This window comes from Oryzias latipes, chromosome 17, assembly GCF_053564925.1.
Source record: "Oryzias latipes strain Hd-rR chromosome 17, Olatipes_Hd-rR_3.1".
NCBI classification, from domain to species: Eukaryota; Metazoa; Chordata; class Actinopteri; order Beloniformes; family Adrianichthyidae; genus Oryzias; species Oryzias latipes.
Window position 1 is genome coordinate 7972189 of NC_136253.1, and position 24566 is coordinate 7996754.

Sequence of the window (24566 nt, forward strand, 5' to 3'; positions counted from 1 at the left end):
TTGTGATCACAACACTAAACACAAAGACATAACATTTTAAACCCAAGCTGCACGTACACAACGCTTGAGCAAGATTATCAAACATGCTGTGATTATATATTTGTTCAAAAATTGCTCTTGCACAAACATAAAATAATATTTAAATATAAGTAACCGTTTATTCGTTTTTTTTGTGAGGTTACATGAAATTGTCTTTTAATAAACTGGAGGGAAAAACAACTACCAAGGCAAGTTTTTAAAATAGAGTGTAGTTTATTTTGAAAACTGAGAAGTACATGGTGATTTTCTAAAATCCTCTTTTCATGGGCCAATTTGTGTAAAAGTGGTTGGAATCAAACAGTGGGCCCTGAATCTTCATTCTAATGTTTGATTTTTGAATGGAAAAGTGGAAATTCAATCTTCCATGCTGTTGTTTTTTTTTTATTTGTAATTGGGAAAGGGTCTGAAGGTCATCACCTTTCAGGTGTCATCACCTGTTTTTAACAGGTGGGCTTGTCTGGAGACGTTAAACATTTAGCATCACGTTCAAATACTTAAACATAAACCTGTGAGGTTAATCTGAAAGTTGAATGTCACTAAATGATGAACTTTCAGCCTTTGGGGAGGCAGGACGCCGCTGTTGGTTCCCCCAGACCACCAACTGGACCTCAGAATCAGAACTTTCTGAGGGTCCAGATAAGGATCCAAACAAACGTCGCGTGAAAGTTTCTCCGCGTGGGTTTTCAGCCTCTGATGTGGACTCGCGCGTGACAGTTCCACACCTTTTGACTTGAATCAATCCAATGCGCCTTCGATCCGTGATCGATACTCGATCCGAAACGGGCCACGGAGGACCCGGACGGCTTTTCTGGACCGGCAGGCAAAGCTGGATCCCAGCACGGGAATGATTTCAGTCGGAAGGTATGAGCTCGGTTCTGGTCACGTGCGCGGTTCCGCGGGGCCGGGCCCGGAGCAGTGCAGCAGTGGGAGCCTCCGCGGCGCTGCTGCTCTGGGCGGACTCTAACCAACGCCTCTTTCTCCTGTCGGGACACATTCTCGGCTGACTTTTTCCGAGCCCGCGCGGGCGGCGTGATGTGAGCGCGCGGCGGGAGGCAATGCTCGGGACGTGGCCGCTGCTTCGCTCGGAATAGCTGCGTGTTTTCGGGGAACCTTAAAGCCAGGCTGGTCGTCGGACTCCCGCCGCCCCCCTCCTGCTTCCCCGTAGGATTTGATTCAAAGGCGAAAAAGCAAGATGGCCGCCGACTCCGTGCAGGTAGGAAAAGTTGACAACTGTTGCGAAAAGTGCGCAAACTTGTCCCGCGCGGTCACGGCGGGGTTCTGGCACTGGTTCCGTGGTTAAACTGGGTCTCCGGTCGCTTCTGGAGCAGTTCTTGAGTCCAGGTTCTGAAAACGATCCCACAGACGGTCGGGGATCTTCCCGGGATCGGGGCCTGGGAAAAACAGTCCTCCCAAATTCTGGAGTTTCCTCTCAAACTCCCGGTCCCAGCAGCGGAACATCCGAACCATGCCGCGTGCATCGGGTAAACGTAGTCACTAGTTTAACATGGGTTCAGACAGTCTGAATTACAATTTATAAATGTGTGTGGAAAAGAAAACGGTGCAACCGAAAAAGCGATGCGGACCAGATGTGTTTGGAAAAGTTCTGGTCCCCAAAGAACCGGGTTCTGCTGTCCCGGAGAAGCTGGTCACGTTTACGCACGCAGAGTCCCAGTCCATGTGGGTTAACGTGGGTCAAGCTGAGCCTCGAAGCATGTCCCGTCTGAGGAGCTGCAGTCAGTCAGGTGTGGAGGTTGTTGTGGTCCTGGTCCAGCCAAAGACAGCAGGATTTTCCATGTGGTCTTGGTCCAGTCAGAGGCGGCAGGATCTTCTGTGTGGTCCTGGTCCAGTCAGAGGCGGCAGGATCTTCTGTATGGTCCTGGTCCAGTCAGAGGCAGCAGGATCTTCTGTGTGGTCCTGGTCCGGTCAGAGGCGGCAGGATCTTCTGTGTGGTCCTGGTCCGGTCAGAAGCGGCAGGATCCTCCGTGTGGTCGTGGTCCGGTCAGAGGCAGCAGGTCCTCCGTTTGGTCCTGGTCCGGTCAGAGGCAGCAGGATCCTCCATGTGGTCTTAGTCCGGTCAGAGGGGGTAGGATCCTCCATGAGGTCTTGGTTCGGTCAGAGGAGCCTGGATCCTCCACGTGGTCTTAGTCCGGTCAGAGGCAGCAGGTCCTCCATGTGGTCTTAGTCCGGTCAGAGGGGGTAGGATCCTCCATGAGGTCTTGGTTCGGTCAGAGGAGCCTGGATCCTCCACGTGGTCTTAGTCTGGTCAGAGGAGCCAGGATCCTCCATGTGGCTCCTCTCTCTGACCGGACGGGCATTCTTCAAGTTTTACAGTCATCAGCTGACCTCTGCTTCAAACCCTTTGACCTTTTCCGTTTTTACCTGCTGAAACAGGTAAACGCACACCTGAGGTGGCCTTACCTGAAGCTGCAGGCCTCTCAGCTGTCACTTCCCTCATTCAGAACTCTGGGGCTCATTTTTGGACTGGTGGTGTTCTGTGTTCATAGGATGTATCAGACCTTTTTGGTTAGGAATGTCTGAATCTTCCCTTGGTTGATCTCACTGCAGGTCATTTGATAAGGTGGCTTATTTCGCATATACTGAACTTAAGAATATTCTTAGCGATTATCTTCCCGGGTAAAATCATTTCGTCTCTCAGTACCTCATTCAGACGAGTCTCCATGTTTCTGAAGGCTGGTAGAGTCACCACCCCAGACCATCCCTGACTTCCTATATTTGACCTCCACTTGTCCTGCAGTCTCTCGCTGGGTTCTGACCCACCTCCAGCCTTTCTTTAGACATCAGGGCCATTCTGGCAGGCCTACTGTTAGCCCTGATGCAGTCCTGACGGCCTCCAGAGGATGTGGAGCTGGTCTGTGGAGAACTTCTGTCCTCAGACGTAGACTCTTTTGTTTTCTAATCTTTTGCCAGTCAGTGTTCAGTGGGTGACAAGCAAACAATGACAGAGAGAAATTGATCTAAAAGTGGTGGAGGAAAGGGTGTGGATTAAAAAACACTCACAGGAAAACTTGACAGGCTTTTGAAAAGCTCGGAGAGTGGCTGCTCTACTCTGCTCTACTACTATTTTAAAAAGCAGTTTGGCCCTGTGAAAACGAGATGTTGTGAATCACGCGTGACCAAAGATTTTGGTTGAGTACCTCCGGCATCAGGCTGTTTGTACCTCAGTGCAGTGGTAGTGATGCTGGGGGGTTTATTGGCTGCACTCGACAAAATCCCATTAGAAGACAGAAATTCCACTTGAATGTAACAATTTCGTCTTTTGTTTTCACTGCACTGGTGAAGGACAGAGAATCATATTTTATACCTGCGTTTTACACCCACATTAGTTGGCAGTAAGGCTGAATCATTTAAAAGAATGCAATATCAATTCATCAAATCTATAAAGAGTCTCTTGTTAAAGGGCCTATATCATACAAAATCAACTTTTTGAGCTTTTAAGTGTATAATAATGTTCATTCCTCACTATAAACAACCCCAAAGTGGTATTTTGATCCATTCATGCATTTCTTAGTATTCCTCTAAAAACCTGCTCTCTGAGCACAAGCTCCTCCCCATCCACCCAAAAAGGAGTGGGTTCTCACATTGTGATGTCACAATGTGAGGACCCGCCCCTTCCAGGAAGAGTCTGTGCTGCAAGCCCCGCCCCCAGGCTAACACACACACATACACTTTCTCAGTGGAGCTAGCTGTGATCGATTAAAAGCTTTAATATTCTTTAAACAATATGAACACCCATCTTTGTAAAAGTTCGGATGATGTTTGTTTTCATGGGAGAAACACAGACATACTGCTGAGGCCGACTATGTGATGTCATAAAAGGGCGGCACCCACAAGGAGAGAAAGGCGGAGCCTCAGAGATTGAGGGATTTTATTTCAGGGTAGGAAAAAAGTCTGTGAGAATAACTCATGTTTCATGAAAAAATTGTTCTTTAGTGCGCCAAAGGTAATATATGATAATATATATGGATATAGTTAACTGTTTAAGAAAAGCAGGATATTGGCCCTTTAATTTAAATACTACTAAAGTTTTGAGAAAAATATTTTTCGAATGGAAATGCCAAAAATGAAGAAATTGAATTGTGTTGACACAAATAGAATAGTGTAAATGTGAATTGAAACCAGATCAATTGGTGTTAGTGTTTGGGGTATCATGGCGGACCATGAAGTGTAATGCTGAATTCATGCTGAACGCCATTGAGGCGGCGGGTTATACAGTTAAATTAATATATAGATGTAGCGAGATGTCCTGTGGTGTGGTGGGAGCTGCCTGTGCAGCCCAATCTGTGGACAAATGGCACGTTTCGGGCGGCGTTATGAAATGTATACAGTACAAATTTTCCTAAATTAGAAAATCTGCTTTAAGGCCCGCACACACCGGGACGAATTTCGCTCGCGATATTCGCCGACGTTTAACGCCTGGTCACTAAACAAAGGGCACCAATGTGAGTGTGCACACCGACGCGAAAAACGCCACGCGTAAAAGCGTCATTTTTAAAAAAAACGCTCGGGTTTGTTTTTTTGGTTTGACGCGCCGCGTCAAAATCTATACGACCAATGAGAACGGCGCTTTTGCACACGTGTCTGGAGCTTCTGAAGTTACAGTAAAACACAACTTGGGGGCGCTCAAACACACAAACTGTCTTGCTGAGCACACATACGTCACGGCGAAGAAGATATTTGCCAAGTAGCGTCTACACTAGGGTTGGCCGATGTCCCCTAAATTGGCCGTTGACGATGTTTGCTGTCAACCATCGGGATGGACGATGACATCGTCGGGGGGGGGGGGGGGGGATTAATGACTAATCCGCGATGATCCAGTATAAACTGAGGGAAGTGACTTTACAAAAAAAGTAACAAACAAAATAGAAAAGAAGTAGTCCGCTCCCGCACTTAACTAGTGAAGTGGACCGGCGGAGCGCGGTCTTACAGCTTTGTGTTTGATGAGAAGGGAGGGGGGGTGCTTTGTTACATGAGCGGTATGTGTGGAAGATTTAAGACTGTGATCCGTCCCGCAGCTCTAGGGGGTACGAGCTACCGAACTCAAAACCGGGTCTAAAAGTGTGTGTCTGAGCACAGCTCGGATCGTCAGCACACACAGGGGTTTGAGCTTCAAAGCAGAAATGTCGGTCAGTCCTTAGAAAACATTCAAACAATGACGTGGATTTGTGTTTCCAGTTGTGTCCCGACTAAATAAAGGCTGATGTTATTCCCACATGTTTACGTGCAGCGCCACCCAAAGCTAACGTTGTTAGCCCGTGTTAGCATACTGCTAATCCTGGCTTCTTTCCAACTCTGTTCAGAAAAAGCACTGACCACACGGATTAAAATTCAAATGATGAGGGAACAGGTGTTTTCAAACCCTACTGCGCATGTGCGAATGATTTATTTTGACCGAAAGTGTGACCTTAGTGAACGTTTTTATATTCTGAAAACATTTTTCTGGGCCCATGTACACGGTTGGATTCTAATCCGATCATTGATCCCATCAAGAAATTTTGTACATGTAACCGCGGCTTATGGTGTTGACTCGCAACGTGGCGGGGCGTGGCATCACGATGGTGTCTCTCCTTCGGGATGTCAGTCACCCATCACGATGGACGATGATATTGTCCATCGGCACAACCCTAGTCTACACTGCCGCGAAGACATAAGACGAAGAAGATGCACTCACTGACGGACATTCTAAAATATCCCCGAAAACGATCATGATACATTTTCAGCTCTTCTACCAGACGATAAAACTCCCCATGTTCTTCTCTTCTCGTAACTATGGGATGTACCCAAAATCTGCGTCTTTTCCGGCGTCTTTCATCATTCAACAGAACAATAATTTCTTCATCGCTGGAACTGGAGCTGGAGCTACTGGTGCTGGAAATATTCATGTTTTCTTTGTATGATTCTGACAAGCGCGTAAATACCTGCTCTCTTCTTCTGAGTGAAAAGCGACTTTAAGAAGCGTAAAGTTGCGCAGCGCCACCTTGTGTACAGGGGTATTTCTGTTTTACATTAAGCGCCATCTAATGTCAGGGAATGAAATTGCATGTTCGCTCGGCTCATCGTCAGCGAAAATCGCCTGGGTGTGAACACAAAAAACGTGTTGAAAAACGCTGGCGAATAGCGGCTGGCGAATATTCGTCCTGGTGTGTACGGGTCTTTACAACAGCCATTCAGGAACTTTGTAGTGACGTGCTGATGATGTGATCAGTGGGTGGAGTCCAAAACCAACATGTAGGAGAAGCCCTCTATTCTTGTTTTGTGGTGAAATCTGCAGACCAAAGTCATCAAACTGGACCGCAGTCAGATTGAAATGCCGTTCAAAGCGGTGACAGGAGGCACCAGCAAGTTCGTCCTCATTCATTTCAATGTAAAACACTCATGAAAAACATTCCAGTCTGATTTCAAACAGCCTGTTTCAGCTCTATCACTACCGGATTGCAAGGACATTTGAATAAAGCTCCTCATTTTATTTAGTTTGACTTGAAATGTGCTCTCCATCAGGGGCATTCTCTTTAAATTGACAGGTAAAACCATCCATTTAGATCTAGTGTTGGGCGTGTTCCAACTACTAACAGGCTTGTTAGTCCTGCCTACCTGCGCACTTTCACAATTAAGTTGATCTCAAATCCAACAGAGATGGCATTTTAAATGTGTTTCAAAACAAACCAGAAGGTCACTTTCCCCTTGCGTAAATTACCCGTGTTGGCATGGTCTGTGTTTTTGATTTTTCACATTTTTAGACTTTTATTTACACAGATAAACTCCACTGAGGGTTGTCTTGTGCAGCTACACACTCACGTGTTGATTCTGTGCTCTTCCACTGAAACAAATAGATCAAGGGCCTTGCTCAAGGGCAGTTCCATGAAAGAACCGGGGTGGGACAAATTCTGCAGGGCATCATGTCAGCAGACACCCTTCAGCTGTGGGATCGTATCACTAACCTCTCGTGGTTTTATTCTGCTTGTTATTGATTCTCATTTTAAGGTGCATAAAAAAACCTGTTTAAGTCTTGTTTATTGGAATAAATGGATGAAGTTGTCTGTGATCCTACCTTAAAATATAGTTGAAAAGCTTCAGTTGTTTTAAAAAAAAATTAAGACTTTACCTATGCTAATGATGCTTGTAACGTATTAAATAAAATCCGGCTGTTCTTCTGCTGCAGGTTTTAAACGACTCCTAACAAGCATTTAGTTTTAAAAAAATATATAAATATAAACTTTGTACTAATATAAAGAAGCAGCATGTTGTCATGACTAGACAGTTTTTTTTCTTTTCTTCTTATTTTGCTGTGGGTACATTTGGCCACTTAGTGTCCTCACTTTTTGTTTTTCTTTAATAGCAGAAAGCCTTAAGCTCTGAATTTTGGTCATCAAATTTCACCAACACAGAACTGTCCGTTTCTCATTCTTCTGTTGATTTTCAAACATCTTTTATGCTGTAGTGTCTGCAGGTGGTAGTCCACCGTTGATTTGCCTGCATATTAACGAGTCACGACAATAGTTCCACTAATAAATGTAAAACGATTAGTTATTGAATTTTTTGCTTCAATAATGCATGTCGTGTTCACAGTTGGGCTGGGTTTATCTTTATCGTCCATGTTATGCGAGAAGTTTAGGGGTTTCTGGAGCGGTGTTGTTCAGTTCAATTCAATTTTATTTTATAGCCCAAATTCACACAACAGTCGTCTCAATGGGCTTCGTACTGGTAATTGTAAAGTGAACATAAAATCATAAGGATGATGAATACATATAATTCAATAGGAACATTTTAAACTGAACTAACACTAGACAGACTAAACTAAACTGGCATCCCTGCCCTTAGATCCTCCTCTGTAAAGAAAAACTCCTAAAAGAACAGAATCCAGAAAAAACTAAGAAACCTTAGGGGTGTCCACATGAAGGAGGGATCCTCCCCCAGGATGGACAGGTGATGTACCTGAACTCTTAGAGAAGAATTAACTTATCTAACTCTACAACGACATGTTTAAAAAGTCCAGCAGATGAGCTTCATCCAGATGAAGTTGGGGGACGGCTGAGGTCACCAGACAAGCCAGAGGCTCAACTGTGTATCATCAGTATAACAGTGAAAATTAATGCTGTGTTTCCTAAGGGTAGCATGTAAAGCATATACAGGATGGGTCCTAAAACTAAGCCCTGTGGGACTCCGTAGCTAAGGTTTGATATTGGTCTATAGTTGGCCAGGTTGCTGGGATCTAAACTGGGATTTTTCAGAAGAGGTTTAACAGCTGCATGTTTAAAAGACTGTGGCACATAACCCGTTTTCCAGAGAGGTACTTATCGTTAATACGGAACCATTAATTAGGGGGAAGGTTTCTTTAAAAGGCCTAGTGGGAATTGGGTCTAACAGACAATTTGAGGTTTTAGAGGACATAACTGATTTTATTTCCGCTAGATCCACAGCAGTGAAGCAGTCCAACATTATAGAAGTTTCTATGGATGCTTTCACTTCTACCACTTCAGTCTGCTCTGGGCTGATAGTAGGAATACCTTGATTCGGCTTATGTCTAATATTTGAGATTTTACTATCAAAAAATGTAAGAAAATCATCAGAGCTGAGAAAAGCAGGAATATGTGGTTCTACCGAGCTCTGACTGCAAGTTAATCTAGCAATTGTACTAAAAAGAAATCTTGGATTATTTCCATTCTCTGATATTAAGGTTGAATAGTACTGGGTTCTAGCTCTACGCAGAATCCTTTTTTATAATTTAATAGGCTATGTTTCCAGGTATTCAGAGACTGCTCTGAACCAGAGCAGCGCCATTCTCTTTCCAACTTACGGGTTACTTGTTTAAGAGAACGTGTTTTTAGGAAGGACACTCAGCTGGCTGATCTCTATACCATGGGTTAAAACAAGGTCCAGGGTGTGCTTATGACAGTGAGTGGGTTCATTTACATTTTGGGTGAAACCAACATGATCTAATAAGCATTTCCTTGACAGTCACTGGGGTCATCAACATGAATATTAAAATCCCCTAATATTATAGTTTGATCAGAATCTAAAACAGTAGTCGATAGGAAGTCTGAAAACTCAGTTAAAAATACTGAATACGGACCAGGGGGGGGGAAATAAATAATTACAAATAAAACAGGTTTTTGAGTCTTCCTGTTTGGGGGATTTATAAACAATATGATGCTTTCGAAGGTATTATAAACATGTTTAACTTTAGTGCAGAGAAGTAAGCTGGACTTTGATATTACTGCCAGACCACCTCCTTTCCTTGCAATCCTGGATTTCTGATAGTTAGCATAGGTTGGGGGGGGGGGGGGGGGGGGTGCTTCATTCAGTCTAACATAGTCATCCTGTTGGAGCCAAGTTTCTGTTAAGGCTAGCAAAATAAGTTTGTCATCATTAATTAACTCATTGACTAAGAGGGACTTAGAGGAAATGGATCGAATGTTCAATAAACCACATTTAATGACATTATAATTCTGCTTGTTACTGAGAGTACTGGTGTCTGTCACTTTAAGGTTTCTGTGTCTCACTCCTTTCACTTGTCTTTCAGCACATACGGTGAAGCTATGGACTGCTTGACTTTCCCTGCATGGGTTTTGCACCGGCACTAACCCTAAGGGAGGCTCAGAGGACAGTTTTACACTGCTGCTCTGCGCCCGGGTCTCGTCTCTGGGTTGTCAGGCACGACTAAAGCTAGCAGAAATGTTCCTAGAAAGAAGAGCGGCACCGTCCAGAGTAGGATGGACGCCTTCTCTCCGCATGAGACCGGGCTTCCCCCAAGACGCGCTCCAAATATCCACAAAACCAACAGTTAACCCAGTTAAACCAGCGGTTAAATGATGAAAACCGGCTGAACATTTCATCACTGACTAAGTTCGGCAGGGGACCAGAGACAATTACAGTCTCTGACATCGACTTAGCAAGTTTACACACCGAAGCTACATTTAACTTAAAAACCTCTGATTGTCTCCGTCGGGCGTCGTTACCGCCTGCGTGAATCACGACTCAATGGAACCTGGACTTGAGTTAACAGAGCTAACATCCTAAGGTTTCCCTCGATGTCACCAACTCTGCCCCCGGATAACACCTGACTGTAGCCGCTGGGAGCTCCACGTGTCTAACTATAGAGGAGCCGATAACCAGAGTTGAGGGTTCAGCGGGTGTGTCCCTGAGGGGGGAGAACCTATTACTAACGTGAAGTCTCGGGTGCTCTAAGTTTTTGCGTTTATCTACTATGCTTACTCCCCACCAGTACAAACCCGTTCTGTGTGTTTCCCGGCTTTTGGAAAGGTACTGGAGTGCTAACTGGGTTAGCACTGGTAGCGCGGCCCGCTTTACAAGTAACGACCTGGCTAGTCGGCTTAGCTTCCACTGTGCTGAGCCGCGACTCTAACTGCTCTAGCCTGGCCTCCAAGTCTAACATAAGACTACACTTTACACACCTACCGCTATCTTCATTGAAGGAGGCAGGATCCTTACTAAACATATGGCACATGGGGCAGGAGAGAGGGGTGAAATCAGAAGTAATAATAGCGTTGCTAAATGCTAAGCTAAGGATAGCGGTGTTTAGCCACATGGAAGCGGTTTACTTTGCAAACTTAGAATAAAGTGAACAACAAGCGGTTGATACAATAGTGTATTTACTACTTACTGTATACTAAAGATGCTAAATGTGAATGTGAATACTAAACCAGATAACACTCAAGTTATAGTAATCAGGCTAATACCAAACAGGAGCAAACAGTCAGGCAACGATCAGGCACTGGATTACGCTCACCTGGAAATGACGTCACAGGAAGTCTTTGTTGTTGGGAGATTTTTGGTTTGGTCAGTAAAATTCTTATAAAAGACTGTTGGCTACCTTTAATGCGATAAGCACCAGTATAATTCAGGTTCCACTTGAAGAACTTAGACCAAATTCATTCTGTTTTGTCCACTCATTAAGAAGAGGATTAATAATGCAGTGGTCACTGCTGGTAATAATTATATAAGTGACTACATCTGAAGCATTGAGGAAACTGTCATTATGTAGAGACTGATAGTTAAGAATGACCAGATAGCTGCTGCTCCAACAGAGGAGGCGTCATTAATCTAGTGTCTCACAGCGATGTATGTTTGTGATCTCGTGCTGCTATTTTTGACCACAGTGGCACACGAGGCCACAGCCCACGCTTTCTGCCGGCAAAGAAAGGCTCAGTGTCAGGTTGTAAACAGAGATAAGTCTTACTCTAAAAAAGCAAAGGGCTTGGCCTTTTAAAGCTGGAGCTTGGCAAAAGGCCTCTGCTTTTCCATTGTCTTACTGTCTGAATGTGGGGTACTTGATGCCTTCTCTCAGCACAGCCGTTGGCCGTTCTGTGCTGACAGCACCACCAAGGCTTTGGCTGCCTGTTGTTCCATTCATGAACTCTTTTTACTGTGAGTGCCCAGGTACAGACGGGGGAGCTGTGCACTCCTGTTGGCTGTGAGATCAGTCATGACTTACAGAACCACTGTTCTGCTACGAGTCCAGGGACCAGCGCCGTGGCTGTCAGGCTGGACCGTACTAGAGGAATCCCAGCTACCACACTTCTACTATGGAGCAGGGTGGACTCTGCTACGCCCAACCTAGCCTAGCTTCTTTGAAAAAACTCTACACCCCCATGGAAACTTTGGGGGTGAAGGTTGCTTTGCTGTGACAAATCAACAGGTATTTTGGTAGAGATTTTAATGCCAGATGCCCACACAACCCTGTATTTTATCCAGGCTGGGGACCAGCACAGGGAGACTCAGACTTGAGACCTCTTCTGGCTACAAAGTTAGGTCTTGCCCAACAACCCACACTGGAAACTCTTATCGCTTTAGTCAAATTGTTGTGAATCAGGAGCAGAAAACTTGTCATTGTTTGGATCTAAACTGAACTGCTGGATAGCTACGATATTGCTGCTGTTTTTGTTGCACTGCTAATGTTAGGTTGGGGTTGTGAGGGTCTGTAAGCTAGCAAGAGAGTCTAAATGAAGAGATGATGGGAAAGGAAAGAAGACTTACTCCGCACCAACAGTCCCATCCATAACTCAGAGGTGAATTTCTAATGAAGTCCTGCTGCTCTTCAGAAACTATGTCCTAGGAAACGAAACAAATTTTTGATTCAGTCTAAAACAGCATCATTATGATTAAAAAAAGCACTGGAAACACTTCTACAAAACAGCAAAAGATGATCGGAGTGGGACTTAAACCAAAAATCCTTTTAAGAAAAAAAACTGTTACCTCGGTTATTGCAGGAGTTGCGTTCTAAAAATAACCTAGGGTAGGTGAATTTATGTTTTACTTTGATTATAAAAGTGTTAAGACTGTAACCCATCAGTCACTACACACTTTACACTTTCCTCAGACATTTTCACACTTCTTTTTTTTTAACTTTCAAAATTCCAACTTTAATAAAAAACAAATCCAGTAACCAAAGATCCGCTCACGACTGAAGATCTATGTACGTACACTTGAATGCATTCTGTGGCATGAGGAACATTGACTGACAATAGCCAATCAGAACGCAGAGCACAATGCACTGTGAAAACAAAGCATGCACAGTTGCACTAACAAAATTCAAACAGCAAATGTGCAGAATGTAACAGCGACACAGCGAGGGAACACTGTATTCAACTAAACATCCTCCGACAAAGTTGCATTCCCTCTTTCTCTGTAGTGAACTTTGAACTGAGTGGAGGCACAGAAACAAGCATGCCATCATTTGTTGGGTCTTTTTTAGTGGGAGGGGAAACATTTGCTTACAATTCTTGGTCGTTTGTTCTCTGAACCTAATAAGTCAAGTTCTTGGCATGACGTCTTTCCCCACAGGAACCAAAACATTCAGGAATAGAATTAGACCTGTGAGTGAAGGAGCGACTGTCGCATGTACGGCTGCAACAAGCAGTGTTCCAGAGGAACGTAAGATATGCAATTAAAAAAATTTGTCAAATTAACCATACTATTTTAGTTTGCAGATGACAAGTTTGTGTTCTGTGCCACAGTCATTCAAATATCCTCTTACTGTTTAACCCGTTTGTTCATGTTGAATGAAGGCAAAGTTCTGGCAGGTCTTTAAACCTTTTCATATTCATTGCTCAGACCGGCCTTTCTTGGAATTGGTTGAACAGGTTCGACGGTGAAGTAGAAGCTTTTCCATGTTCTTGTGCCGCTATTGCAACACTGCGTGAACACATCTACAGTGCAAACAGGTTTGTAGGGCAGTGAGATGAGGGGCAGACGGCCCTCCCAAACCCTCCCCCACCCACCAAAGGATGACCTCTTTCCTACCCATGAATCATCGGGGGAGCCTCTGGAGCAGGATGTGTGCAGAAGGGGGATTGGTTTTTAAAGGGCTCCAGGAGAAAAAGACTCTTCTTGGGAAATCCTTAAAAAATTATGTTCAATGTTGATGCAAATTATGCATTTGTGCCTTTGAGGCCATGTTCTAGTTTATGGAACACAAAGACAGTAATGTACGTGAACCAATGTGATGAAACTCCCCGGGTTTGACGATAGTTTCTGTTGAGGTGGAGCGACTGATCCTGCTATCTGTGGTATCAGACAGTCCCTCCTATACTAGAGGAGGAGCTTTGACCTCAAAGGATGGCTCCTTTGACCTCACTTTGGGTGGACTGAGTGAGCCAGGCCCAAGCTGGGTTACAGAGGTGGTCCAGGGCTCAGTTTGGTCGACTCTGGAGCGGTATGATTGCTGACCGTGCTCAGGCACGTTTTTCTGACAGAATGGAAGCTAAAACGTCTAATCTTGACTCTGAAAGGCTTCTGTTTTCTAAATGTCCACAATTTTTTTTCATTTATTGGTTTATATCATTTTTATTCATAATGGTAAATGGCGTGTATACTTATATAGCCCTTTTCTACCTTCCTCCCAAAGCGCTTAACAGTCACAGTCCCATTCACCCATTCCCACACTTGAGAAACGCTGGCGCCAACCTTCCACCAGGTTCCTTGTCTTGCCCAAGGACACGTGCGATAGGTGGAAGATGGGAATCGAACCTGCAACCTTACGATCAGGGGTCGACCGCCCTACCACTGCACCACGGCCTCCCTTAATAATGAATGTATTAATATTGGAACGCATTTTAATCTTCTGGGCACACTGAGAAGCAATGCCTAGTGTCTCGTTTTTACACAGACTTGACTGTAACATGAGGTTAGGTTGAAAAAGATAGGAAGCATTGTGAGAAGTGGATTAATGAGGGTAAAAGGGGACTGATTGAACCAAAGTGCCACTTTGGTGAATTGTCTGTCATTCATAAAATGAGGTGGTGGGGGGGAGGTTGAGGATCAGGTTCTACTATAAAGCCTTTTCATTTTCAATAGAAATCTTAAACGACGGGAGCCTGCAGGGACACAGCAACAACCATAGACCCAAGAAAATACCTCCTTTTTTTATTTTTGATCTCTCTTTTTATTAAATATTTTTTATTAAAAAGCTACAAAGTAATTTTACTGCACTATCATTTTAACCAGGACAAGAAAGTAAACTGGTTTATCTTTCTGTATCACAGACATGTTTGATACTTTACACAATTTCAAGGCATTCAAAGTCAGAAAGCCTAAAGCTGTTGCCGCGCTCCTCCCAAATACTGTGGAGTTCACTTAAGGTCAGCATCACTTTCTTTCTCAACTCTAGCTTGTAGTTTTTCATTTTCAAAGTGGTTCTGCACTAAAAACACAAAAACCTTTACTTCTACATCTATTTGCGACTCCTTCAGGGGTAACAAACTGCTTTACAATTAAAGAAGGGTCAAAATTAGGCAAATGAACAACAAATATTCAAAAACTGTAAAATTACAAGACGCAACCAGCAGTAAAATACATACAAGATTAGAACACAAGAACATGAATACAAGAAAATAAAAATGCCAACAACTACTGAGTTTTAAAGCCGTTCTAAAAAGGTAAGTTTTTAGTTTAAATTTGTTCAGGTCAGATTTCAGGCGCAGTGCTGGAGGAATATTATTCCATAATGTAGGGTCGGCGGTGGAAAAGGCGGGTCACCCTGATGTTCCTGTGGTGACCCGGCACATCCAGCAGATATTGGTTGACAGTTAAGAGCTCGGTCAAGTAAACTGGAACAAGACCATGAAGAGCTTTAAACACAGACAGTCACATTTAAACAGAATTCTAAAATGAACAGGGAGCCGGTGAAGTGAACCGAGTACCGGAGTGGTGTTCATGCTTGTCGCAGTTGACCAACTGGATTACTGTGATGTTGCGGGCTGAGGGGCAGTACTGCAAGTTCTTTCTCTTGCATATTCAGCGACCTAGCTTGATTTTAGATTATGGATGACATAACTCTGACTTTGCTCTGTGTCTGTGGGAAACAGACAGGTGCAGCGGTAGGGCGGTCGACCCATGATTGTAAGATTGCAGGTTCGATTCCCGCCTTGCACGCCCATGTGTCGAAGTGTCCTTGGGCAAGACACTGAACCCCACCCTGCCTCTGGTGGGAGGTTGGCGCCAGTGTTCGGCAGCGGAGCCGCCATCAGTGTGTGAATGTGTGTGTGCACGGGTGAATGGAACTGTTACTGTAAAGCGCTTTGGGCCTTCAGAAGAAGGTAGAAAGCGCTATATAAGCATACGCCATTTACCATTCTCTGCAAGCACCACAGGTGAACCAGCTAAGCAACGAAGCTCACACTGAACTGGGTCTTTCTATATCAGAAAAACACAAGTGGGAGCAGTGGCCGAGCAAACGCCACTCTTCCCGTCTCCTACCCGTGTTTTTTTTCAAGATGAGAGGGAAGCACAGGCATGTTTTTAGTGAGAAGTTTAGAGAGAATTTCCCCAGAAGAAGGGAAAGGGAAATTTGTTTTAGAAAATTCCAACATGGTGTCACATAGTAATGGGCGGAGCCTGTTTAAAAGCTCCAGGGGATCAGCAATTACTCACAAGGTAACGCTCAACTGTTTAAACTGCAAAAACCTGATTTAAGTAACCGCATAATAATGCTTAAGAGTGGGTTGTGGCTGGAGATTTGTACTTTCAGCTGTTGTCGTTTTAGAGCTCTTGAGCTTAAAGTCCTACTCTGACTATCTTTTGATCTATTTCCAAAGCGTTTCCAGTGGTCTCTTCTTTATCATGATGCCGTTTTTAGGCAAAAAGTTTTAAAAACTTGTGTCATTTTCTAGGACAAAGTTTCTGCAGAGCAGCAGGAGTTCATTAGAAATTCACCTCTGAGTTGGTGGTGGGACTGCTGGTGCAAAGTAAACTTTCCTGCATTTCCCATCATCCCGTTGTTTATCCTCTCTCTTGCTATCTTACAGCCCTCACAACCCACACTTAACATTAGTGGTGCAACAAAAACAGCAGCAATTTCAGATCTATCCATCCGTCCAGTTCTGATCCAGATTCCAGCTCAGACCAGGAACACAAAGACCTTCATGGATCTGTTTGTCTGCAGGTGGATGATCAGTATGGAGCAGAGCAGGGAGACTTTGGCCCCGCCCATTGCAGTTTTAAACTGCAGCTTTTTATCTGTTCATGATTTGAATAAAGAAAAACTCAGAAATTAGGTTTTAATCTTAATTTTCATTACAGATGTCCTCTTATTATCAGAAAAAGGCTACAAGAACATGTTAAAAACACTAAAAACACCATTTTCATTGGAGTGGGTCTTTAAGATGAAGGAACATGTTGCAGCTCCGTCTATTTTCCAGTTTCTACACAACCTCCTCAGAAGCTTAACTGGAAAACCTGTTTCCGTTTTTGCTAATTGGGGGTAGCATTACATACTGGAAGGCCACTTTGAAAAGCAGTTTTTATGAAAATTCTTCGGGATTAGTTTGGGGCGCTCCAGATAGGTTAGAAACAAATTAAGTAAAGATTGTATAGATTACATTAGATATCCAACCAAAAGTTTGTTTTGCAAAATATCCCTGACATCCAATGGCGTCATGGTGAAGTAGGCATTTTGAGGGGATTATTAGCAATAAGGAGAAAATACAGTGTGATGTTATAATTCAGAAGACACAGCCCAACTGTTAATCTTATAAGTAACCACAAGGTGGCAGTACAGTTTTGTTATCTTTTTGTTAGTAGAAAATGTCGAACGAAGGAAGTGTGTGGTCTGGTTAAAATAATTTCTACCGGATCCAAGAAATCACTAATAGGAGTTCTGTTTCTACGACTTGCGGTAAAAGAAGCAAAGACTTCAACGTGTTATGTGCTATACCTGGCCACGTGGTGGCGCTATTGAGCTGATTTTGCTTTAGTTGAAGTAGAATATTTCAAAGTTACTGGTCACCAAATGACATAACATTGGCTTCAGTAGTTTTTTAGATACAGACAATCAAAATTTGGTCCCATTTTTCTCCTCTTGAGGGAGAAGATTTTTTTAAAACGTATAAATAATAACCCGTAATGACAGATGGTACATAAAGTTATGACACAATTTTAACAACAAGCTTTTTAAACTGGCTGGTTGCATGTTGATGGTTGACGTAACAATGAATCCAACAATCAGGTAAAATACTGGTTTCTTCCTGAAATCCATCTGAAAGTCTGGGTGGATTTGTCGTGTCCGATACTTCGGCGTGTCTCCTCCTTGGACTGTGAGTTGTGGTGATAAGAGAGCAGGTAGTAGTTTTGTGTGGGCGTTGTTTTTAACCTGCCGGTAATTTTAGCCCGCTCTCTCCTTGGAGCGAGATTAGGTCCCATTCTGGACCGCTCTGACCTCACAGGGGGGAGAGGCTAAGAGGGATTTGGCTGTCGCTGCTCAGACGGTTTATCTTCCTGTTTGTGTCAATGGTCTGTGGGAGAAAAAGGCAGGACACGAAAGCCATTAGCGAGCAGAAGGAAGGACTGAGACTTTGGAGCGAGCTTTGGCTGGCGGCGCTGCAGCCTCATCTTCCTGATGAAGGACACAGTTTCTTCTGTGGGAGCATTCGGTGTAAAAACAGGACAGCTTGCTAGCAGAACATGCGAGGACTTGTTTGTTCAACTGATTTAGAGATGGATTTGGCTGAAACGGAGGAAGTTGTGGTACGAAATAGCAGTTAGTGAAATCTAGAGCTTTATCCTGCGTGTCATGAGGAAAGCCGGATAATTTGAACCTAAATGTGGCTTTGGGTTGGCCCATTGCCGCGTCTGCAATGAACCTAGACGGCTCTCGTGTTTTCGAAGTGTTGCTATGACTTGTTTGTATGATTAGGAAATAGTTTCCATAGAGTTTCCTGGTTCATGTTGATCCTCTAAGTTGAACAGAAAATGACATTTAAAAACGTGAATTTCATCAGGATATTTCAGAAAGTGAAAGCCTCCGTGTGGTGAATGTGAACTCTTGCATGGAATCAGTTTCAACCCAATGAACATGCTGATCCATGTTCTAATGACATGGAGTGTTGTCCTAAAGGTCTAGCCAGAGGTAAAGCTGACATCTTTCTCAACATGTTATTCTATCAGACTGTGTTAAAACAAAGAACCGCCGTGAATTCCGGATGAGCTCTAAAGCTCCGGCGTTCAGGAAGTGTCTCCTAATCCCTCTTAAATGAAGGTGATGGCTTTAATGATGCAGGTCAGTGACTGACAGCTCCAGTGAAACCAGCATGTGAGGATTCAGGCTCAGGTTTTTAACACGCAACTATGCTGGAAACACGCACAAGACACGGACCGCCCAATCAGTCTCATTATCTCCAGATCTCTTTGTTTGTTTGTTTTTGGCAAATTTACAGTCCGAATTTGTATTTCCTTAAGTCCAAATGGTAGAAAGGAAGAAGTAGGATGATTTAAGATGCTATGATTATATTATGGTCTGGAACGTACAGTGAATAGTTTGCTTTATTCTAAATAAATGTGTAAACTTAAAGGCAGCTCTGCGGCTGCAGGAGCACGTCTCCCTCAGCTGCTTTAAAGCGAAGCTTTCTGAGTGTCACTGAAGAGTTCACGTCATTTCTCCAGCTGATGGGACTGATTTGGATGTTTTGTCGGCGGCTCTTGGCCAGGTCTCTCTTGAAAAAGAGATCTGATCTCTTCTTGACTTCATGCCCAGATAAAAGTTCCACTTAAAAGCCGGTATTCAGACAGAATGATGATTGACAGGACACTAGAAGGACAATCCTGGCCCGTCTTTAGGTTGACCAGCTTATCACTAAACATTTAATATAGAATTTTTTGTCATTGTTTTTACTGCAAAAACGTACTCTAACCATGTTATTTAGTGTTCATTTATTGAATGCAGCTCTGGGTTTGGCGTATACAAAAAAAGAAGCTGAAGATGAGTTTGCTCATCTGGATGTAACTCCAGCTTACAGCCGCTCCAGTGGAGGACTCACATTCACCACAGGAGTCAATGAACGAAGGACTTACCCTCTACTGTCATGCTGTCCTCCAGGGGGATGCCAGGGGCCAGCTGGTGGCAGAGCGACTCGGCCTGGGTCAGAACCTGGACTTGTCTGACTCCATGGTCCAGCAGAAGCTGGACGAGATCAAAGAGCAGATCCGCCGGGAGATCCGCAAAGAGCTCAAAATCAAAGAAGGTGCTGAGAACCTGCGCAAGGTAAGAAGATGAACATTTATTTGTTTTGAAAATCTATTTTGAAAAGCGATTTACAGGTTTGTTCCTTGTAACGACTGTGATAAATGCACTGTTCAGCTCCTCCAGGACTCCTGCGACAAGCTGGCGATCGGTGCAAGGTGTACCCACCTGCACCTGTTTGGATACACCTGGGTGCACCCAGCAGGTGCCAGGTTAGACTCCAGCAGCCCCATGACTGTCTATGGAAGCAATTCTGTTGCATAATTAAAAATAAAAGTCAAAACCAGAAATGCTTTTTCATTTTCAAAATGTAACTGCATCAAAGGACTCAAAATTCAAATGAAAAAGCAATCCGCCAAAATGCTTTTCATTTCTACTTAAAAACCGCTTATTCTTTGTCATAATTAAACGAAAATGCAAAGAGGGGATTGCATTTTAATTTCAACATCCACCCTGCGAACATTGTCTCAATATTCATTTCGAGAAAGCATTTCCAGCGAGGAGGCGGGGCGATGACGTCACTGCTTTCTCTGTGTGTCCGTCTGGTAAGAGACACACCAGGAGCAGTGGAGCTTTGTGTTAGCGCCAGAGACGAGAGCTTTGTGATGGTTGTGAACTTCTGATGATTTTACACAGTTTCTCAGGACTACGCAGCAGCATGTCTGCCTTCTGTGGTCCTCCTTGGGACGCACCGCGGACAAGGTTTTGTTCTTCGGACTGGCAGCAGCCGCATTCGTTCGCATAGCGGAGCGCGAAGCTCCAGATCATGATCGCCGAAGGCCGAAATGCTGCCACGATCTGAGAAACCATCATATGAATTTGTGTTTCCAGTGGTGTCCAGAACAAAATAAATGCTGATGTAATTCACACAAATTTACAAATTTATTTGCAGCTTTGCGCTGATTTTGCTGTTTATGACAGCTGGAGCCCCATCAACAGACAGCAGATTTCACCGTGCTAACGTTTGCTGGTTGGACCAACACTCACTCAGCATGAAGCTGCAGGAGACTATCTTCATAATGTGCTTTTATTACAGTTATGATTATATTTAAGGGTCTGCTCTGCTCGATCATAATGTTTTAAAATCCGTGCGGCAGACGACGCTGAAGTTGGCCTCCGATTCACAGCTTCTGCTTCGCAAGGGCACTGAAGGAACATTCCGCTGCATTAAGATCACCTAAAACCGAGTCCTGTTCTCAAACCGCTGGACCTGGACTGCTCAAACCTGGATTCCTGGATCTTAATGCGAAAAATGCAGCACGAATCTTCCTTTATAAGTGCCCTCGCGAATCGGAAGCTTTGGGAATATGTGGGAATTACATCAGCATTTATTTTTGTTCTGGACACCACTGGAAACACAAATTCATTTGATGGTCTCTCAGATCGCAGCAGCATTTCCGCCTTCAGCGATCATGATCAAGTGCTTCGCGCTCCGCTATGCAAAGGCAGCTGGCGGTCCGAAGAACAAAACTTTGTCCGCGGTGCGTCAGGAGGAGGACCACAGAAGGCAGACGTGCTGCTACGTAGTCGCTGGAAATGCTTTCTCCAAATGAATATTGAGACAATGTTCGCAGGGTGGATGTTGAAATTAAAATGCAATCCCCTCTTTGCATTTTCATTTTAATTATGACACAGAGTAAGCGGTTTTTAAGTATAAAATGAAAAAGCATTTTGAAGGATTGCTTTTTCATTTTAATTTTGAGTCAAAAAATGCAGCTTCATTTTGAAAGTGAAAAAGCATTTCTGGTTTTGACTTTTATTTTTAATTATGCTACAAAATCGCTTCCATAACAGTCAGAGGAATGAAGCGGGTTAAGAAAATGGATGGATGGAGTTCCTCCAGGATTTTATGAGACAGTGGTCCCTCATTTATGGGGCGCTACATTCTTACATTGCCACCTCAAACTGTCAAAGGTCAAACCTTCATCGAAAAATAAGTCCAGTTTTAAAGAATGAAAACAAAGATCCGCTCACTTTTGAAGATTCGTAGTTACTTGGAAAACAGAACGCATCCTGTATAGGAGACACCAGCCAATCAGAGTGCAGAACACAACGCACTGTAAAAAGAATCATGTAAAGATGCACAAAAAAATTCAGTGAAGTAGCAATAATGCTAAAGGTGAACTTTTACATTTACAGTTTATGCAATTATGTTATAATAATGACTTTATTAACAGGTGGAGTTATAAGTGTTTAGTCCAAGTGATTTTTCTATTTGACACAGTTTTTTTTTCATCATTTTCTTCTGTGTTGAATGATACGTTTAATTTCAGACTCAAAGCACCGAAGAGAAAACTGGACGTTGAGATGAAATACAATTAGATAAATAAATAATAAAAGAAAACAGAATTAATGCTAAGTATATTTACATTTTTGGTTCAAACATAAGAAAAATGAATCAATCCTCAGTGTGTCAACATCTTTTTTTATAGTTACAATTGATCTTTTCAACCTATAATGTTGGTAATTTAGGTGTAAATGCATTAAGAACGCTGCTATTGGGATCATGCTGTAGATTTACAGATGCTGTTAACCAATCATGAAGAAAGAGATCACTGAGATCAATGAGGAGTTTTGTCAGTGCTGCTTACTACCTCAGAAATCCTAAAAACACCCCAAAAATCGTGAAGGAACGGAACTATTGTCAGCCATCATCTTCCCACAGTCTTTATAATGAATGCAGTACATAATATTATGGGGTGTTCTGTATCTGAGCAGGGAAACTGGTCATAAATAAACCCCCAGTGCTTCCATATACTTGATGAAAATGTCAGCTAAAGTGTCACTTTTGGTTTAATCATCAGCCTCACAGGGATTTGTTTTTTTTTAATGCCGCAGTGCCAACATAAATGTAATATTGTATTAGGTCTGTTCTACTCACCTGAACGCCTTTCTGATTTTGTAAAAACGAAAATAAAATAAAGGAAAAATAAATAAATAAACATAATTTGAGAAAAAAAAACGAGTTTGTTTTTAAAAAAAATAAAAAAAGTTCATCCTGTTAAGCTGTCATCAAGCAGAGGCTTCCAACCTGTTGGAATCTGACAGAAAGTTTAGTTGTCGTTCACTTGAAACAGGTGCTTGTGTCGAATGAAAGCATCAAACTGTATTCACCTTAGTTGGAGCAGACCCCTGTGTCCGCTCATGAACGCTCACGTTTTCCCTGCGGTGCGTTCAGAACCACTGACAGAACCTTATTGGCTCAGCACTCCTCCTTTACGTTTGGGCTCCTCCAATAACCACCAGTTTAGTGGGAGGATTAGCATTTTCCGGGGTTTTATCTTCTGGGTGGCTGAAAAGATGAACTGCATCAGATTGCTGACGCCACAGTGCCGCTGGCTGCTTCTGGACCGCCTCTGTTTCAGCGCCGCCAGCACTCTGAATGGGTCAGGGCCTAAACTCACCAGCCTTTAAAGGAATGTGACGGACACATCATTTGTGGTCCTCCGAGTCAGCAGCCAGACAGTTGTGTATCGATGAGTCCTTCCCACTAGAAGCTGTTCTTCTCTCATGTCCACATTTCTCTGCCCCCCTCAGGTCACCACAGACAAGAAGAGTCTGGCTTATGTCGACAACATGCTGAAAAAGTCTAACAAGAAGGTTGAGGAGCTTCATCAGGAGCTCCAGGAGCTGAACGCCCATATTGTGGTCAAAGACCCAGAAGAACGACTAGGTAACTACAGAACCAGGAGGACTGAGTCCGTGTGTGTGTGTGGTGGGGGGGGGGTCATTTCTGTCCGCTCAGTAAACTCCCAGCGGCTCAGTGTGGCACAGTGCACCCCCATAATCTTCTGATCGGTTTCTCAAGCGTTCCCAGTCGTCTTTTGATAAAGATGATGATGTTGTTTTTAGCCAAAATCTGAAAAACCTCTGTAATTTATTTTAGGATAGTTTCTACAGAGCGGCAGGAATTCCTTAGAAATTCACCTCTAACTTGTGGACGTTGGCGAGGAAATAAACCTCTGCTGATATCCCATCATTTCTTTTAACACTCTCTCCCACTAGCTTACAGCCCCTCCCAACACCAACCTGACATTACTGATGCAACACAAATGGCAGCAACGTCAGATCTATCCATCCGTCCAGTTTCGGACGGAGATTCCAGCTCAGACCAGGAAAACAAAGCTCTGTTTGTCTGCAGGTGGAGGATCAGAATGGAGCAGAGCAGGGAGACTTTGGCCTGACGGTTGTAGTTCATACAAAACAACCACAAGCTTTTCAAACAACATGTTTTCATCTGATTCACAGCAAAGAAGTAAAGACAAATGCTATTTTATTGTTGGTTTACTTTAAAATCGTCCATCAGAAAAATTCTACAAGAACACGTTAAAAACACCAAAAACAAATTTTTCATTGGAGTGAGTCTTTAAATCAAAATTATTTAGAGATTTTCATAATCAATCATTTGCTTTCAAAGCGTCCGGACGGCTCACTCAGCTGCGTGTAGGACTGGCGCGTAGGAGATCAGGGTTTGATTCCCAGGGTGGAGCGATGAGCTCCTTTCAGTATGGGTCCTTGGGCAAGACTCTTCACGCTGCTGCCTCACTATGGGGCCCAAGTCTGGCCCCCCACAGTGGTGTGGAATTTTAAGGCTGGAAGTCTGTTATACTAAGAAAACATCATAAAGCCACTTTGAAAATACCTCAAATTGAGGCTTTTCACAGCAATTAGTAGGTTTGATTGGAAATAGATGAATTATTTACAGATCATGATTAATTAATCTCACAAAAATTAATCGATTGACCGCATTAGTAAAATCTTTGACAAAACCACCTGTGTGAATCAGTGAAAGCTGATGGCGACCCTGAAGGGAGGAGCCGAAAGGTGAACAACAACAACAACAATAGAAAAGTTCAGTGATACAAAGACACACACTGACTTGGGTAATGGCCCCAGAATCTGAATAGTTTCAGAAGAGTGCCCGTCATTTGCAGCCTTATAGGACTGTGTTTGTGTCGACCACATGATGACAGGTTGATGAATTTGGTAGGTTTGGTAAAAGTGTTGCTTCTTGGCTGTAAACCCGGCAGGTGTGGGT

General features: G+C 43.5%; 1 protein-coding gene and 1 long non-coding RNA gene across 5 annotated transcripts in view; one reads left to right on the forward strand and one right to left on the reverse strand.

The window, feature by feature from the left end:
- The first annotated feature begins 564 nt into the window (after nucleotides 1–564).
- pkn2a (protein kinase N2a) overlaps nucleotides 565–24566 on the forward strand; it is a 50186-nt gene continuing 26184 nt past the window's right edge. Inside the window, exons 1-3 of one of the 4 annotated variants that reach the window (XM_004078725.5) lie at nucleotides 565–1252; nucleotides 19385–19549; nucleotides 23066–23201. In XM_004078725.5, coding sequence (XP_004078773.1) covers nucleotides 1232–1252; nucleotides 19385–19549; nucleotides 23066–23201 — 322 coding nt within the window. In that variant the 5' untranslated portion in view covers nucleotides 565–1231. Of the gene's footprint in view, nucleotides 1253–1287; nucleotides 1521–17789; nucleotides 18037–19384; nucleotides 19550–23065; nucleotides 23202–24566 lie in introns of those variants that run through there. The other 3 variants (XM_020710772.3, XM_078934308.1, XM_011486119.3) reach the window with 3 other exon arrangements.
- Nucleotides 16558–19540, reverse strand: LOC105356115 (uncharacterized). The gene is made up of 2 exons (XR_910365.4): nucleotides 19360–19540; nucleotides 16558–17804 (listed from the first exon to the last, which is right to left on the reverse strand). It is a non-coding gene; the product is annotated as an uncharacterized LOC105356115 (long non-coding RNA).